At 43.2% G+C, this 19,314-nt stretch overlaps 1 protein-coding gene and 1 long non-coding RNA gene across 3 annotated transcripts in view; one reads left to right on the top strand and one right to left on the bottom strand.

Annotated features, from left to right (window-relative positions):
* LOC127614473 (uncharacterized) overlaps window positions 1-10,919 on the bottom strand; it is a 316,500-nt gene extending 305,581 nt beyond the window's left edge. Inside the window, exon 1 of the mRNA XM_052085806.1 lies at window positions 10,574-10,919. Coding sequence (XP_051941766.1) covers window positions 10,574-10,903 — 330 coding nt within the window. The 5' untranslated portion in view covers window positions 10,904-10,919. The remainder of the gene's footprint in view (window positions 1-10,573) is intronic.
* Window positions 1-19,314, top strand: part of LOC127614552 (uncharacterized) — a 47,223-nt gene that overhangs the window by 12,827 nt on the left and 15,082 nt on the right. Inside the window, exon 1 of one of the 2 annotated variants that reach the window (XR_007966595.1) lies at window positions 2,746-3,469. The exons of the other annotated variant lie outside the window; for it this stretch is intronic. This is a non-coding gene — a long non-coding RNA (uncharacterized LOC127614552). Of the gene's footprint in view, window positions 1-2,745; window positions 3,470-19,314 lie in introns of those variants that run through there. 2 annotated transcript variants of the gene reach the window in all.

Genomic DNA, 19,314 nt, shown 5'->3' with positions numbered 1-19,314 from the left:
TATATGCGGCAACAAATTGGGCAGTGAACCCAAACTTCTTTTTTGTGTCATGGATTATCTCACGCATTGGCAGGGGGAATGGTGTCTCTGGTTCGGAAACATGATACAACCTGTGGTTTTAACCAATGTTGGAATACGGTACATTTTGAACTACATCTCCATTTCAGATAATGTACATGGTTTTCTTTGAATTAATGAGGGGATGCCATATTGCCGGGGTTTGGTTGAGGCTTTTCCAAAATGGGTCAAAAATTTATAAAATGGAATGCATGTTTCACATTTTATTTGAGACACTATTGCTCCTGCCATCCACAATCTGCAGGATTGGTAGCAAGTCTGAAAGTATATGGTTAAAATTCAATTAAAGAAATTTAATTGAAATTGAATTGACTTATGTTAATATTACGAGAATGGTGTTTTCTTCTTTGTTTGAAATATTGTTTGGGAGACTATATAAATTACTGATAATTTCTGACAATATGTGAGAACGTTTAGAAAAAAAAAATGAACTGAGATTGCCGTAGGACAATTGTGCCTTTTCACAGCAGGTTCCAGCAGACATGGCTCTGATTCGAAACATGAAAAACAAACATTGTGTTTCTTTGAAGTGTTGATGACCACACCGTTTGATGGACATTGTAAAAAGGTCATCTCGACAGAAACATCCACTGAGGAAGGTGAGCGAAGTCCGGTGACGCGATGGGCACAGTATTTTAGTTACTGGGAACATCAAACGACCGGCGGAAGAAGTTTCAAGACACCTTTGCACTCATTTAGGGTGTGTTTCTGTCGACATGCTAGAATATCAGTGGTGGCATGTCATTTCCTGTTATATGATCACACTAACACATGGTCGACTGTTCTCCTTTTTTATATGGTATTTGTGCTCTCCTTTAGCACATGTGAATGGGGATGTATTTTTTAAATAATAACCTACATTTTGCGAATAGATCTAGACCAGGGGTGTCAAACTCATCTTTGAGGCCGCTTTGGGGTTACACCTTCCTTCGGTGGGCCGGTACGACGGTGAAATTTGATTAAATGGTTATATTTTATTGATTGTACAACTCAACTCAACTGTGTTTATAGAGCAACTTGAATCAACCATCTCTGTATACAAAGATATGTACATGGAGTGGATATATCAGAAATACAATGATGACATTATTTACTAACAACTACATATGAATGAATTCTGCCAATTTTGAAGCCAGTCATATTTTGTTCAATTATTGTTTGGTTGAGTGTTTTAACAGGTAACAAAATTATCACAAAATCTCAACATTATTCATATAGAATTTTGGCATTTCAGTACAGATTTTAGCAGGGTTTATGGAGGTTGATGCGCGTCAATTGTTTTCACGGGCCACATAAGTACATGGGGTTTCGACTTTGACACCTGTGATCTAGATGATCTAGGGAAGGGATATGAAGAAACACATTTCGGCACAAATTGTTGTATATATTTTTTTTTTTTTTGGCGGCAAAAGTATTTTATTTATAATCGATCTAGTCGATCTCATTATGAAAATAAAAAGAGAAGTGAACACACCATGAGTGGTAGAAAAGAGCACAACTTGTTTTTTTTGGGTTTGTTTTGGGGGTTGAAGTGATTTGTGTACTGTTGCTCGGCTGAAATTGAATTTATTACCGTTTATTGATTTATTTCTAGTTCAAATGGTGCATTAATTTGGTAGTAATGGTTCAGATATGGATTTTAAATACATTTCTTAGGTGATTTTATGCTTTTAGGATCTTTTCTTTGGTGGTAAAAGGAAAAAGGTAAACAACCCGACAGTGATATAGTTATTCCCTGGTGAAAGTTGAGCTATATTTGATTCTTTTGTTATTTTATTTTTATTTTATGTTACTGCGGATACAGTGTGATGCAGTAGTGTCCTTCTCCTCATTTTGAAGGCAAATGATGCTTATCGCGGACGAGAGTTTTTCATTTTATGGTGTCTGCGCATTGGTATCACTGCTTTTGCCAGTAACTGTGTTTCCATCAACAGCGGAGGACATACAGGGGGCTGCGTTATCGTCGATGACGGAGAGTAGCCTTCTCCGGTTCCGGCGTGACGCCTCCTGGAGGGATGGCGATCCCACCTATATAGACGCAATTGGGGTTCCTCGTGGCGTGCCAGATGAGTATAAGTTGGTTAACCGGATTGCTGCCGGTTGGGAATCCATTTTCATTTGGGTTACCCCTAATAAGAATGTTGACAGGATCAACTACCTCACTACAACGTCCAGAGGCTCGGAAATTTTACTGAAGAAGCCGTCTTGGCTATAAAAGAGCAATTGGCGGCCACCTCCCTGATGGCGTTTCAGAACCGCATCGCGGTTGATATGCTCTTGGCAGAGACCAATGGAGTATGTGCGATGTTTGGTGACCAGTGTTGTACGTTCATACCTAACAACGCCGCGCCTGATGGCGCCCTCACCAAGGCCATTGAAGGCCTCCGCACCCTGAATCGCCAAATAAGGGCCCATTCCGGCGTGAATACGTCCTTCTGGGCGGAGTGGTGGCATAAGGCCTACGGAGAGTACAAGGATTTGGTGTTTTATGTACTAATCTGTTTTTCTCTTTTTCCAGCTGTCTTGACGTTGTGTGGATGCTGTTGCATTCCCTGTATCAGAGTGCTGCTTATCCGGCTTATTACTACAGCTGTCGCGACCACGACGTCTAAAGTGAATGAGATGTATCCTCTGTTGTTGTTTGATGGCAGTGATTCTGAAGTTGTTTATGCCTCTTCGGGTGATGACGTGATTTCGCTTCGGCATCAGGGGGTCATGGATGGTTTTTGGTCGTTTTGCTCCCTGCCCCGAGGGGTAACTATGTTTGCGTGTGCGGAATGACTCCACTGAATGAAGTCCGTCGGGGAGGTTCTGTGTGATGATACGAGCAAATGTAGGATGAACAGGACGGAATGTTGGATTTTTTATTTTTTAGTAATCATACATTCGCGTATTATTCGATTGATTCTCGCGTCGTCAATTTATGCTCGCCAAGAAGAATGCTTCTGCCTGTCATGATAGTTTGATTTTGCTTGCAAAGAAGAACGCTTATGCTTGCAATCATTAGTTGATTTTGCCTGCAATGAAGAACGCTTATGCTTTCAATAAAGATATATCCTTTATTATTTACTCACATCTATAATCATTATATATTCTTCATTATATGCTCACTTTTGCTTGCTGTACTGTGTGAAAGGTTAGGGTCGCAACCACCTTTTCGAGGACGTGGTAGGGAAGAGATAACTGTTAAGACTAAACAGTGAGCAAGGGTGAACAGTGAATGGAGACATCAACACCAGCTGCAACGTGATGTTTATGTGACATTTGCACACATGTACGTAAATTGCACTCACATACACACACATAGTCAAACAAGTTCAGTGTGTGTTCAACAGCCCCCACCCTTTAGGTTGGACACACCTATGTAGTAGCTTTCCCAATAAATGAGGAGGTGAAGGGGGAGATCGTTAGGGTTACGTGTGGAGAACTGAAACCGAATGCTTCTACTCGTTCCCTCCTGGTACCAGAATCGAGTCTCCTGTCTCCTCCTTTTGGTTATTCCTGAGTGTCAAATTGGACCAACCTGACAGCGTCTCTAAACGAAAGAAAAAAAGACAACAATACTGAAACATGCTTGCTTGTATTTTTTCTACATTGTTTGGCAGTTGGGACAAAAAAATGTGAGTTATGTTACATTACTACATACAGACGTTGTGCTATCTTCATGGGAAAGTTAAAATCACAAAGCATTGTAGTGTTCATCTTCCTGCGTATTGCGAGACGTTCGTGTTGACGCATTCAAGTATCTCGTTACTTTCAGCACCTGCCCGTTCCGGGTTTGCGTCCTAGCTAGGGTCATTCCGTTCCTATCGATTTCAGCCTGAGTTTGTCATTTCAATTCCTTTGTGCCTTTTACCTCATCGGCGATTCCCTCAGCCCTCGAGTACATGACCAAAACGTGAGTACAATGAGGTGTATTTCTCCTATTAGTTGTGACTGGTGTTCTGGAGTGTGTTAGCCACATCAGCATGTTAGCATCGGTCCGCCACGTTCGCGAGTGTTAGCCACATTAGCACGTTAGCATCGGGCCAGCGCGTTTCTCGGTAATTACCTGTTAATATAGAAGCATCGTTTGTAATTTTATGTTAAGTTGTGTTAATGGTGCGATGTCTGTAGCTCCTTCCCGTTCTGAAGACGACCGATTTTGTTTTACAAATGTGTGTCGGCCTTAATTTCATGAATGTAAGTGTAGTTAATTCTAGATGGTGCCATTACCCTGCATTTGATTTGTTATTCCTTGGTTGCATCCAGGAATATGAATGTTATGTTATAACATTGAAGTTTCCCTTCTCACTTTTAGACTCAAACCCTACTCGATCCCTCTTCATTCTTCATTCTTCGATCCCTCATCTTCGATCCCTCATCTTCCCTACTCGATCCCTCGATCAATCCTCCCCGCTCAAAAGCCTTCAATCCAACCTCAATCCAAACTCATTCATTCGCTTCATTCCTACTGATCCTTCATCTTCCCTCTTCAGCCCTCCTAAGCGTCCCTCCTCAGCCCTCCTCAACCAACATCACCCTGTATTGTTTTTAATTCATTTTAAGACCACAGTAAAGAATATTGAAACACCCCCTGGAATTCCTGTCTCTTCCTACCTGTGCTCTGACCGGCACACCATCTAGTCTATAGTTATCTCCTTAAAACCAATCAGTCCTATCATCTCCCCAACAGTTACAAATGTTGCACAATTAGAATTGTTTTGCATAATTTCACTGAAAAAAATCGTTTTTCTGTTAAAATAATTGCACTTCCATTATCTAGCAATAATACATACTCTTATCAGCTTCTGTAAACATTGTCATTAACTTATTTCAATGTAGAAATACATTTGAAATCGGGAGTAGATTTCTAATTTTTGGCCCGGCCCTCCACAATATTTTCTGCTTCTCATTTGGCCCCCACGGTAAAATAATTGCCCACCCCTGGTATAGACAGTAAAACACTCCAGTGCACAGTCTCGGTACAACATTATGGACAGCATTTTAAAATTAGGAGAATTTTTGAAAATTGGTAAGGAAGTTATTTTCTGTAGGTTGGTAGCTCTGTAGATGTGAGGCTGTCCAAATGTTTGGTGCAACTTAAGTGCTGGAAGAAAAACAGCAGGGCTCATCAGTGCAACCAGTACAAAAAGTTAGTTTTGAGGTCTCCCCGTTGCTTTTGTTAAAATGGAATGATACGTAGAGTCGGTGGGCGGCCCGGTAGTCCAGTGGTTAATACGTCGGATTCACAGTGCAGAGGTACCGGCCGGGTTCGATTCCAGCTCCGGTCTCTCTGTGTGGAATTTGCATGTTCTCCCCGGGCCTGCGTGGGTTTTCTCCGGGTGCTCCGGTTTCCTCCCACATTCCAAAAACATGCGTGGCAGGCCGATTGAACACTCTAAATCAGGCATGTGCAAAGTCCGGCCCGGGGGCCAAATCCGGCCTGCGGTCCAATTTCATCCGGCCCTCGGCCCCTGTCATAAAATCAGTGCCGTCTGGCCCGCAGGTTGGGCGCAATGGAACACGTGTTGCATTGACTGAGGTCTCGTAGACTGGTGAGTGATGTTTCATAGAGTACTGCTTCCCTCTAGTGGCTAAATGAGTAATAGCATTCACTAAATGAGTAATAGCATTTAGACACTAGAGAGCATCACTCACGAGTTAACAAGACATCACTCCGTGTTTATATTGACTGATATGTCATATTTCAAATGAATCCTTGCAGTTGTGGATATGTGCATTGCTTGTTCATTTCCCTGTTGTTTGAGTCAAAGGTTTTGTGACCATTCAAAAGTCATGGTGATACATTTTATGTTTCAAATCAATCAATTTGCACTCAGGAGACTTCTGTTTAAGAAAAAGCCAAGTGAATAAGCAGTTAAGTTAAGTGATATACTTGTGTCAAATGAACCAAAAGAAATTCTTAAGATTGTTGAAATTAAAATAAAAATGGAAATGTGAAACAGACTGGCTTACTAAAATTTGTTGAACAATATTGTTGTTCAATGTAAAGAATGTCAGCCAAGGTCGGCCCCCCCCCGACATTTTACCACATAAAATCTGGCCCCCTTGGCAAAAAGTTTGCACACCCCTGCTCTAAATTGTCCCTAGGTGTGAATGTGAGCGTGGATGGTTGTTCGTCTCTGTTTGCCCCGTGATTGGCTGGCAACCGATTCAGGGTGTCCCCCACCTACTGCTCGAAGACAGCTGGGATAGGCTCCAGCACCCCCCCCCCACCACCCCCACCCCCCACCCCCGCGACCCTAGTGAGCATCAAGCAGCTCGGAAGATGAATGAATGAATAAATGAACGTAGAGTCGGTGCAACCCCTACTGGTGAGCGTGGAGATGAACATCGCCATGCTTGCACCAACTAACCACCAAGTTGTACGATGCAAAAATACATGAAGATTGCTATGTTTCTTTGTTTTGGGATTGTACAATGTGTGAAACACCTAAATGTGGTTTGTAAAATGGAATATTGGTTTTAATATTACATGTTCAGGATGAAATTAATGTTGAAAGCAAAATGGCCATTATCCGACTGTGAAAGACAATGATAAATGCTTTTGTGCGGCAATCTCCGGTGAGTGTGTCATTTACATCAGCCGGTCTACTGCATTGTTGATTGTTATTCGGCAAAATGCCTCGACGCTGTGCGGTGATGCACTGTTCAAATTCAGGCAAACAGTTGTTTGAGTGCTCAAAAGAAAAGAATAGGGCATGTAAATGCTCCAGAAAATTGGAACGATACAGTTTCATTCTCATAAAGCAGGGGTGTCCAAACTTTTTGCCAAGGGGGCCAGATTTTATGTGGTAAAATGTCGGGGGGCCGACCTTGGCTGACATTCTTTACATTGAACAACAATATTGTTCAACAAATTTTAGTAAGCCAGTCTGTTTCACATTTCCATTTTTATTTGAATTTCAACAATCTTAAGAGTTTCTTTTGGTTCATTTGAAACAGGAATTTGAAATATGACATATCAGTCAATATAAACATGGAGTTATGTCTTGTTAACTCGTGAGTGATGCCCTCTAGTGTCTAAATGCCATTACTCATTTAGTGAATGCTATTACTCATTTAGCCACTAGAGGGAAGCAGTACTCTATGAAACATCACTCACCAGTCTACGAGACCTCAGTCAATGCAACACGTTGTTCCATTGCGCCCAACCTGCGGGCCAGACGGCACTGATTTTATGACGGGGGGCCGAGGGCCGGATGAAATTCGACCACGGGCCGGATTTGGCCCGCGGGCCGGACTTTGGACATGCCTGTCATAAAGCAAATGAATTTCACGCCAGTGTCGAGGAGCATTCTTTGTTTCAAGCATTTAGAAGACCTCTGTTTTCTCAACCGAATTTGCAAAAATAGGTATGTGTGATAATCAACTCTGGCTGTTGTTGATGAAAACATTCAATATAAAGTACTGTACTATACGTGTATATGGGTGTAATCCTGTACAAAAACATTCAAACTAAATGAGCGCAAGGATGGAATCCTCTGCAATGGTTTACAACTCACAATACTGCCAAAATAAAGTATGAAGTGGCTGACAATGCAACAGAACTACCGGTACCTTAGCAATAACAATGTCAGACACTAACCCATGATAACTGCGATGTGCTCGCAGTGGGAATACTTGGTCCAAATAGGTAATCTCATTTTGCGCAATTTACGGCGTGGCACAGCATCGAATTGCAAACAATAACACCTGGCTAATAAACTATATAGCTGAACATTCTTCCAGTCTCGAGGGGTCTCGTCTCAATTCCACGCCTGGCCATTCGGGCACAACATTTTCGCTCTCCAAATCGATTTCTAACGGGCCTTGTACACTTTCCCTAGTGAGCCCCGCTATTACTGTCTTGAAGTGACGTCACTGCCACGATTGATTAGTTTGCGATCAACAGGTGGCTCTGTACTGTAGGGCTCCTCCTACAGCTGCAAACGTGTTGGTCATCATGTCTTTAGTAGGTTTTCTGTGAAAAGGACTCCCGGCCGGCCACTCAGTGTCGGGTCATTGTTTCTATTGCTGATTCTGTTCCTGTTGGTGTTTTGCTTCTGCCATGGGTTTTTGTTTGTAGTTTTGTCACATCATGCTTTTTAATTATTTTTTGTTTGTGACTTTGGATTCTTGTTTTCAGGACTTTGCATATTTTGGATTTAGTTTTCTTAGTGTTTGATGAATACACTTTTTTCAAGTTCACCCTGCTCCTCCTTCCTGCCTGCTTTTTGCGTTCCTCCACCACACGTTCGTGACAGTCACACATCCGTTCCGGGTTTGTTGCTCGTCAGATTCTCACTTCGTGAAGACGATTACTTTGTCAAATTTATGAAATAGAAATTATTTTTTTCATTTATTTATTGCATTTTTTTCAATTATATGTGACAAAAAAAATATTTAGTTTGGAATTTTCCTAAATTACTTCACACTTGGCCTTCAAAAAACGACTCAGTGAGATCCCCTAAACATTTTTAATGAAGAAGCCATATTTATTTGGAGTTATGTCTAATTAGTATAGGTTAATTTACGGAAAAAAACATTGTTACTCAGTGGCGTTTGGTCAGGCCCAGCAAGGCCTTCTCTGCTGGCCTAAACATTGTCAGAAAAGTAAATGTAATAAATTTACTTTTCTGACAATGTTTAGGCAATGTTTCTGACAATGTTTGTTATACTGAGAATAACATTAAATTTATTTCCATAAATATGTCAACAAAATTATTCTCTGTGTTCTTTAGGTCATATTATTTCCACTTAGTCGAGTGGCTTTCAATGTTATTTTAAATAACATTGAAAGCCACTCGATAAATAACTTATTTATTATGGTAGAGTTTTTAACCAATCATGTTTCAGCTAGCTTGTGTTGCCAGGTAAATTAAACTTGCTCGGGGCCTTCAGATTAAACAGTGCAGGCCCCTGTGCGCTGTAAATGAATGGGCACAGTCAGGTTGCAATAGCCAATCAGATCACGACTCTGAAATACGTCTGCGTACTAGGGCCAGCTAGAAGGTCTTACGTAGAGACTGGCCGTGCGCGTTCGGTGATTTGATTAGCGCCTTTTCTGTTTACTGAGAATTGTATCCTGACTTGATCAATAAAGATTCTTTAAAAAAAAAAAAGATTGGATTCACGCCTGCGAGAGCTATCACTGCATTTGAACCCAAAATGGCCGAAGAAGAAGATGTTGATCTGGTTGCGGAACTACTTTCCACACAATTTTAAAGACGGGTCTTACACGAAAAGCTGGATATTGTGCGAAGAGGTCGCCCAACTCCTGCGCTAGCTAGCCTGTCCCAGCAAGGAAAAGGGTTTGTCCGTCATTTTCAGACGAACAATTATGAACGGTACTTGTGGCTCACAGCCTCTGAGAAACGCTGCAAATTGTACTGCTGGGAATGCCTATTGCTTGCAACTGACTGATTTGGTGTTTGGAGCCACACTGGATTGTTTTACCAGGGCAGCAAGGACATATCAGAGCATGGCTGGGCACTTACAAGCTACGGTGCGTTTAAAAACGTTTGGGGACACTCGCGTAGCTCTGCAGCTCAGTGAACCACCACTACATTGGTGAGTAAATGAATTTTATTTTACATTTCTTCTTGTCATTTTATTTCGTTCATATTAAATTAATGGTAACGAAATAAAATGACAAAGATACAAAAATGTATCAAATGAATCTGCTCACCTGCAATTTATAATGGCGCATTGCAGTCACCTTTGTGCACGAAGGTTCGTTCAATCTCAGCTGCTCAACATTTTCAGTTATTTGCTGCTGTATCGCTGATTTTCAAAATGCAAATGATCTGTTTATTTTATTTTCAAAGAATAGTTTGTTTTGTTATTGTTTGGTTGGTGTCTTATATGAAACTGCGACATTGTGCAATTTATTGGACAGACTTGTTTATGATCACACAGCGTAATTTGGGTGACATTTTATTTAGTATTTTTAAATCATCTTTTTATTTTTGACAATATCTCTAAAGTTAGTTTCCTGCTCTTAATTGTGAATGCATACTCAATGGTTTTAAATGCTCCTAAAATTGTTGCTTGACGAGCCTATACTCTATTGTTGTCATGTATGTGACGTCACTGAAGTCCTACGGTTGAAATGCACGGGCCGCCACTGTTGTTACTACATCCAACTATTATATCGAAATTCATCCATCCATCCATCCATCTTCTACCGCTTATCCGGGGCCCCACTGTACACAGTGTTCGTGGTGCACTGCTTCCCCCTCCTGAGACGTCGGATGGTGGACCAGAATTTCCTCGAAGCCGTCCGGAAGTCGGCTTCCATGGCCTCACCGAACTCTTCCCATGCTCGGGTTTTTGCCTCGGCGACCACCGAAGCTGCATTCCGCTTGGCCAGTCGGTACCCGTCAGCTGCCTCTGGGGTCCCACAGGCCATAAAGGCTCGATAGGACTCCTTCTTCAGCTTGACGGCATCCCTTACTGCTGGTGTCCACCAGCGAGTACGAGGGTTGCCGCCACGACAGGCACCAACCACCTTACGGCCACAACTCAGATTGGCCGCCTCAACAATAGAGGCACGGAACATGGTCCACTCGGACTCAATGTCCCCCGCCTCCCCCGGAACATGGGAAAAGCTCTGTCGGAGGTGGGAGTTGAAACTCCTTCTGACAGGGGATTCCGCCAGACGCTCCCAACAAACCCTCACAATACGTTTGGGTCTGCCAGGACGGACCGGCATCTTCCCCCACCATCGGAGCCTACTCACCACCAGGTGGTGATCAGTTGACAGCTCCGCCCCTCTCTTCACCCGAGTGTCCAGAACATGCGGCCGCAAATCCGATGACACGACCACAAGGTCGATCATCGAACTACGGCCTAGGGTGTCCTGGTGCCAAGTGCACACGTGGACACCCTTTGTTTGAACAAGGTGTTCGTTATGGACAGTCCGTCACGAGCACAGAAGTCCAATAACAAAACACAACTCGAGTTGTGATCGGGGGGGCCGTTCTTCCCAATCACGCCCCTCCAGGTCTCACTGTCATTGCCCACGTGAGCATTGAAGTCCCCCAGTAGAACAAGGGAGTCCCCAGCAGGAGTACTCTCCAGCACACCCTCCAAGGACTCCAAAAAGGGTGGGTATGCTGAGCTGCTGTTTGGTGCATATGCACAAACAACAGTCAGGACCCGTCCCCCCACCCGCAGGCGGAGGGATGCAACCCTCTCGTCCACCGGTGTGAACCCCAATGTACAGGCACTGAGCCGGGGGGCAATAAGTATGCCCACACCTGCTCTGCGCCTCTCACCGTGAGCAACTCCAGAGTGAAAGAGAGTCCAACCCCTCTCGAGAGGACTGGTACCAGAACCTAGGCTGTGTGTGGAGGCAAGTCCGACTATATCCAGTCGGAACTTCTCTGCCTCACACACCAGTTCGGGCTCCTTCCCTGCCAGAGAGGTGACATTCCATGTCCCAAGAGCTAGCTTCTGCAGCCGAGGATCGGACCGCCAGGGTCCCCGCCTTAGGCTGCCGCCCAGCTCGCATTGCACCCGACCCCTTTGACCCCTCCCACGGGTGGTGAGACCATGAGAAGGGGGACCCACGTTGCCTCTTCGGGCTGAGCCCGGCCGGGCCCCATGGGTGTAGGCCCGGCCACCAGGCGCTCGCCAACGAGCCCCACCTCCAGGCCTGGCTCCAGAGGGGGGCCCCGGTGACCCGCGTCCGGGCAAGGGAAACTGGATACCATTGATTTTATTTGTCATTAAGGGGCTTTGTGAGCCGTGCTTTGTCTGGTCCCTCACCTAGGACCTGTATGCCATGGGTGACCCTGCCAGGGGCATAAAGCCCCAGACAACTTAGCTCCTAGGATCATTGGGACACACAAACCCCTCCACCACGGTAAGGTGACGGCTCACGGAGAGGTATATCGAAATTGCATTGATCATTTCAATTCAAAAAAAGGTATCTTTCTTCTTCTAGTTCTGTCCTGGGCTGCTCCCTTGACACTCTGGAGGAGGTGGGCAACAGAAGGATGCTAACTAAGCTAAAAGCTATGATGGACAGTCCTTCCAACCCCCTCCAGGCCGCCCTGACAGCACTTGGTCGCTCCTTCAGCCAGAGACTGTTACACCCGCGCTCCAAGAAGGAGAGATACCGACGCTCGTTCCTACCGACTGCTGTCAGGCTGCTGAATATAAATAACAACAATAATTAATAATAATAATACTTAAATGATGTGAAGGACGATTGTAAATAGCACTGCGATTTATCCATTTTGTATTTCTATTGCACTTAATTGAACGGTGTTAGTTGTTTCTTTTTCTTCTTTCTTCTTTCTACCTACATTCTTGCTGCTGGAGGCTGTAAATTTCCCCAGTGTGGGACAAATAAAGGATATCTTTCACGTTGTGTCGAATCGTTAGGCCTTATCTTGACACGCATTGTATCGGCCCAAAAACATATTTTTCGACCCCTAGCATAAATATGTGTGTCTGTATATATGTCTTTAAACTGAGTGTGTGTGTGTGTATGTGTGTGTGTAGATATAGATGTGTCTGTATGTATGTATGTATGTATAATAATAAGAAACAAGGACAGAGTCCAAAAATGATTCATGTGGCAATTATTCAGATCTGATGCCTTTTAAAAACAATTTCTTATTCACCACAAGCCTCTGATTGCGTAAAAATAAGCAGCCCTATGATTCTCCATCTCAATATCAGGTGGGCTTATATCATTTCTGAAGTCCCTCTACCGAGTCCCCCTGGAGATGGCATATTTTTCAATTTGGTTAAATCAAGGAGACATGGTGTCAGACCTAACAATCACTCATTATCTTCATTGCAGGAGTGCAGCAAGCAATTTATCAGTGAAAACATGATATTGCCAAACGGAAATAGGCTGTGCAGGAGCCGAAATAACTTAATTATGTCGCGTCTTGCTGTCATCATCATTTCCATGATGTTCCCAAAGTCTTTTTCAACCATTTCAATCTGTTTTTTCATCAGAAATGTAGGGCATAATATTTGCTGAACATATTTCGACAAGGATTGATGAACTTCCCCACAGAGGCGACGCCACAAGACATGCAAACCAGGCAATTGTCCAGGGTCCCAAGCTGCAGAGCCCTGAGAGACGGTCGATATTGGCCCATATATCCATGCCCCCCTGAATATGTCCTGCTCATCGACACCTACCACTCTCACACACATGCAATATACGCACTTTAACTGCCATTAAAACAGGTTAATTGCGTTTAATAACATCATGACACGTGTTTGCGAGCTACTCTTCAATGCATCACAAACAATCGGCACATGTTTCAACATATAGTATAATGCTGGATTTTGCCGCAGACCTGATTGAATGTGGTCAAGGTTCGAAGTACCCATTCAGCCCATATTCTCTGCATGTAACCCCCCTGACTAGGGTTGCTTGAGTAGTAGCATTCCAACAGAGCCAACAATATCCAACATGTTATCGCATCTTGCCCATCTTCGCTTTGCTCCAGTAGCCCATTTTTCGTCAAGGTGCTCTGGTTCCCCTTGTTTGGCCGGGCGACACCTGAGCCGGCATGTCATTCGATTTACTGTCTTCACAGACTTTAAACATGGTCTGTACCATCTCAAGACCAGGGACAAAGACAAGGTGAAAAAAAAGTCAGGAGTTTTCTAAATACTAAGTGATAGAGGCAGGGGATCAAATTCTGTGTTTCATATTTCTTTCATTACAAGACAGGAAATGCCCCATAACTCCCCTGCGCAGGCTCCAAAAATCCCAAACTTCACATGTCGACTATTGGTTGCGGCCTGAAGTCATCTATCTGACAAGTTCATCCAGCCACTGTAAAAGTCACGAGGAATAGACACCACAAATTCCTGTGATGCTGAACGGGATAAATGGTATAGAAAATCAATGTATCCAACAAAGGAATGCTAAATTTTGGATGACAGGACCTCTCATAGAGCCCATCTGTCAAAGCCTCACAGCCGATATAGTACAGGTTTACAGGAGGCAACGAAGACCATAATCATAGTGTAATATGATCCGTGGCCTTCTTATTTCGCTGCATGTAATATTGCTCATAATCCTAAAAAGTGGAATTTAGGGCACTGTACCGCAGCATTTTGTCTGGCACGTGAACATACAGTTCAAATGGAATCTTGGTCTCATCTTCCTGACCAAAATGCCACAGTTATTAAGATGGAAAATGCTGGAGATGAGAGACATGGCTATCAGACTATCATTGAGTAGCTTGATATCCCTTGGTATTTGGTCAACGATTTTGATATTGAATCCCTCCTTCAGAATGGCTAATTAAGCTAAATCCCTGATTTCATGGTCACAGATGTATTTGATTAGGAATCACGACAGCTGGCCCCAAAAATTCTCTGTTCGAAGAGTTGTGGAGATACTGAACAGAATTTTCATTTTATTTTTTCTTTTATTTACTTTTGGGACCCGACTTACCGTAATTTCTCTAGTATAACAAATTCTCATATATTATCAGCACCCTGTTGTTGTTGATGGTTTTTTTTTTTTTGAAGAAGAAGAAGTCTTACCTTGCTAACCGTTTGGGCTGTAAAATATCAACACTTAGGGCCCTCTGGTATTGTTTCCCATGTAATTTTGTTTGAAATTTTTGTGAGATTTGGCATATTATAGTACCGTATTTTCACGACTATTTGACGCATCGTACTAATGGCCGCAGTCTCATTAATGGGTGACATTTCTGTATTTTACACATACACAGGACGCATCGTACTAATGGCCGCAGTTTTACTGTGGTAAAACATACGCCAGCTTAAACATACGGCATGCATGCGCGCACTCTAACACGTTAGCTTGAAGCATACGGTAGCATGCCAAGACATACAGATAAGATAAAAACACGTTTTTAAAAAGGCAACGAAAGCAGAACTGAGTTCGGGTGTATTTTATTTAGCCATCGTACAATGTTCTCACGTTTTTCGATCAATCATCACCCAGAAATCCATCAAAGTCCTCATCCTCTGTATCAGAAGCAGAGGACTGCACATCTCAGTTGTCATTGAATGCATCACAAGTTAGTGTGAGTTGCTACGCATTGCCGAGCGGAAAGAAGGAGTAGCAACAGCAAAGTCAACATTTCTCTCGTGTGAAGCTTTCCCACATTTGAAAGTAAAGAACAGAGCGAAACATGGTGGCAGCGCGTGTGTGTGTAGAAAGAATTGAACAATTGTGCAAGTACCGTAATCCATCAAAAACGCCGCGTTCCCTCTCGTTGTTGCGTATTGTGGCGTAACTCGCCAAGCGCTGCCTCTCACTCTTTGTAAAGTTGTGTTTGCCACCGATCATCCATTGTTCCCATGCCGTTTGCAACTTTACTTTGAACGCCCGGTTGATGCCAATGTCCAGCGGTTGGAGTTCTTTAGTCAAGCCTCCGGGAATAACGGCAAACTCAGAGTTCATTTGCTTGACTTGTTTTTTCACCGCTGCTGTGAGATGGGCACGCAAGCCAAAAGCATAACCGGTGGCTTTAAGTTTGAACTGAGCTTCGTAGGCGTGTCTTTTTGTCAAATTTATTGTCAGGGGTTCTTAGAAACCAAAACCGGAGTTGTTTTGCAACAATGCACATTGCCACATTCTATACAAGTGTTGGTACTGGCTTGAGGCGTCCACTTACACGCCCACCCTTCACCATTGGCGGACAAGCTTGCCTGTCCTCTCTCTCTCTCTCCCTCTCTCTCTCTCTCTCCCTCTCCATATATGAATATATACACGCCCACCCTTCCCTGATTGGCCGACTTCTTTCCCGCATGCCTGGCCACAGTCACTTCCGCCGTTTCTCTATATAAACAGCGTGTCGGCGCTCAGTCAGATTTTGGAACTCAGCGCATATAAAGGACGCTCCGCACCATAAGGCGTCCTGTCCATTTTGGAGAAAATTTAAGACTTTTAATGGCGCCTTATAGTCGTGAAAATATGGTATTTATTTTTGGAAACCTTACAGCCTAACAAACCAGAGAAGTTTGCCATTTTTTGTCGGTCCATTCACAGCCATCATGGACCTTTAAAAAAAGGCACATTTTTAAAACTCATATCCCAGGTCAATTCCTTACACCAGTGTTTTCCCATCTTTTTCGAGTCACGGCGTGTTTCTGTCATTGAAAAAATCCTGCGGCACACGACTACCTGAAAATGTGAAAAAAGCTTATTTTAACAATTAAGTGTTGTGTTGTTAATATCAGCATTTATTTTAACATTGAAAATTAACACAATATTATAACACGTTGAATAGGAATCAAATCATCATCCATCCAATATTTGGTGCATTTGTTTTAATCGCAAGTAAAATATAGTCAATTAGAACTTTAACTTGCTCAGGGTCGGATTTTTTTCTGAATGACAGATGGTTCTTTTTCTCCCGGTCGTTTGGACTCTCCCGCAATATTGTACCAATCCCTTTCCCATCTTGAGGTAGTCCAGCTTCCATTGAGTCCGTATTTTTTAAAATAGTGACAATACTGTCAATTTAGTCAATTTCAGTCAGTTTCAAAGTTTCAAATATTAAAACTGGTTACATTTATCTTGGAAAAAAATCACAAACTTTGTGTCATGATCCTGTTTTCTTCCATCAGGTGGCAGAGGAGTGCTGTCCCTCCAGCTAGTACACCTGCTCCTCATGGACTCAGCCGACTATTTAAGAACTCCCATCTTGTCATGTCTCTGTTGGGTAATTCACCTTGCTCACAACTGTCAAGTGTTGAGACATTCCATGTTCTTGCGCTTCATTTTTGTTCTTGCCGGGTTTTCTGCACTTACCTTTGTAAGTAGTTTTTAGTTGTAGTTATTGTCACAGTTTTTGTCGCTTTAAACAACACATTACAAACTTGCATGATCCTGTTCTTGTGTTTCTCCAGCAGGTGGCAGAGGAGGGCTATCCCTGCAGGTTGCACACCAGCTGCTAATGTCATCTGCCGACTATTTAAGGACTCCCATGTTATCATGTATCTGTTGGATAATTCGCCTTGCTTACGAGTGTCACCAAGTGTTGAATTCGTGTAGACACTTGACCAGGAGTGCCCATTATGTCGAACGCGATTGACTGGTAGCTCGTGGACTGGTCTCAAGTCGATCACGAGGAGTGTGGAGGAAACAAAAACAAACAAACATTTGTGTGTCTCTGTGCATGTTAGTAACATATTTGTTAGTGTTAATGTACACTACACCCTAATTCATCCTATCAGTCTCACTTTCACAAGAAGTATTAAATAAAGCAGGTCATTTTTAACCAACGGTGGCGCGTGACCTGCGTTACCGAAAGTTGTTAGCGCTCAGCAGTCTGCAATTGCAGCTTGTGGTCAGAGCTGTTGCGATATATCTTTTATCGTTATCATTATTCTCATTCAGAGTTTGTTTCAATTCACCGAGGGCACGGGCAAAGAATGGGAATCTGGATGGCCGGGAGATGCATTTTAAAATGGTACGCGTGAGCTACGATGGTGACATTGTTGCACAGAAGACGCTCCAATAGACTTTTTTGTAGGTCTTGGGCTTTTTTTTTTCCATGTGAAATTTTGAATATTTTGGAGCATATGCAGAGGAGTTATCAAACGTTTACTCTTTTGTGGTGAAGGAAATATAAAAGAAAACATTTTGATGCCCGCCCCATCATTTCAAAAATCCATTCAACATATAATATTTAATTCAACATGTTTCCCACTGTTGTTGTCCCAGGCCTTAAGACAGGGGTGTCCAAAGTCAGTCAGGCGATGTCCTGCCTTCTTATTCATTCTCCGTGCTGCAACACACCTGATTCAAATGAACAGAATGATGGAAAACAGGCAGGACATCGGCCCTTGAGAACCGAGTTTAGATGATAGATATAGAGTTTAGATGATACAGCCTAAGTCTTAAGTCAAATGGATGAACCCGCTAGAACAGGGGTGCCCATTAGGTAGATCCTGATCTACCGCTAGATCTAAGACGGGTCCCAAGTAGATCCGAGGAGTGTCGAGAAGAAAACAAACCAAACAACCATTTGTGTGTCTTTGTAAATGTTATGAATATATTTTTTGTGTTAATATACACTGCACACTAATCATATTATCAGTCTCATTTTCACAAAAAATATTTTAAAAATAAAATAAAGCAGGTAAATCTTAAATTTACGGTGGCACGTGATTACGTCACCGGAAGTTGTTAGCGCTCAGCAGTTTGCAATTGCAGCTTGTGATCAGAGCTGTTGCGCTCTATCTTTTATCGTCATGATTCTCATTCAGAGTTTGCTTTGTGTACAATTCACCAAGGGCACGAGCAAAGAATAGGAATCCAGTAGGGCCCAGGGAAGCACTTTAAAACGGTACGTGTGAGCTATGATAGTTAACAGGCTGCAAAAGTGCGTCGCATTCCTCCGTTTCAGGCTGTTTCTCATCATGGCGTGCGCGTGTGTGTGTGTGCGCGCGTGTGCGCATGCGCGCGCCGGTAAGGGTGGATCCCGGGAGGTTAGTTGATTGAAAAGTTTATCTTCAATCCAAAACGTTTGGGCACCCCTGCGCTAGAACAAGGGTGCAAATGTATGACCGTTGTAAATGTGCAAAAATTGACATTCAAAATTTGCTGTGCATTTTAGCATATGGCTGGACTGGAATTTTTTTCACGTCTCGAGAATGCTACATGCACCTGCAAATGTTCATATCAAACGTAATGGCATTGGATTTTGTTTCTCCCCTGTAGGTAGAGGGGCCATTTTGTTTTGATTGTTTTTGACAATGTGAAAAGTTTAGTGATGCTTGTCTAGGTCCTCAAAAAAAAGAAACAAACAGTAAATTATTATTAATATAATAATAACAATTGAATATTTCTACAAAAAACAATAAGGACCTCACAGTGTTCGCTGCTCAAGCCCTGATGATAATAATAACAGTAATTTTAAAAAGGGGGACCGGAGGGTGTGTTCCAACTACAGAGGGATCACACTCCTCAGCCTCCCTGGTAAGGTCTATTCAGGGGTGCTGGAGAGAAGGGTCCGTCGGGAAGTCGAACCTCAGATTGAGGAGGACCAGTGTGGTTGTCATCCCGGCCGTGGAACAGTGGAGCAGCTCTACACCCTTAGCAGGGTCCTTGAGGGTATGTGGGAATTCGCCCAACCAGTCTACATGTGTTTTGTGGACTTGGAGAAGGCGTTTGACCGTGTCCCTCGGGGAGTTGTGTGGGGGGTGCTTTGTGGGTATGGAGTACCGAACCCCCTGATACGGGCTGTTCGGTCACTATACCACCGATGTCAGAGTTTGGTTCGC

The sequence above is a fragment of the Hippocampus zosterae genome, chromosome 14 (genome assembly GCF_025434085.1).
Source record: "Hippocampus zosterae strain Florida chromosome 14, ASM2543408v3, whole genome shotgun sequence".
Lineage (NCBI taxonomy): Eukaryota > Metazoa > Chordata > Actinopteri > Syngnathiformes > Syngnathidae > Hippocampus > Hippocampus zosterae.
Note: the sequence above shows the minus strand (reverse complement) of the source record. Positions and strands in the feature narration are given on the sequence as shown.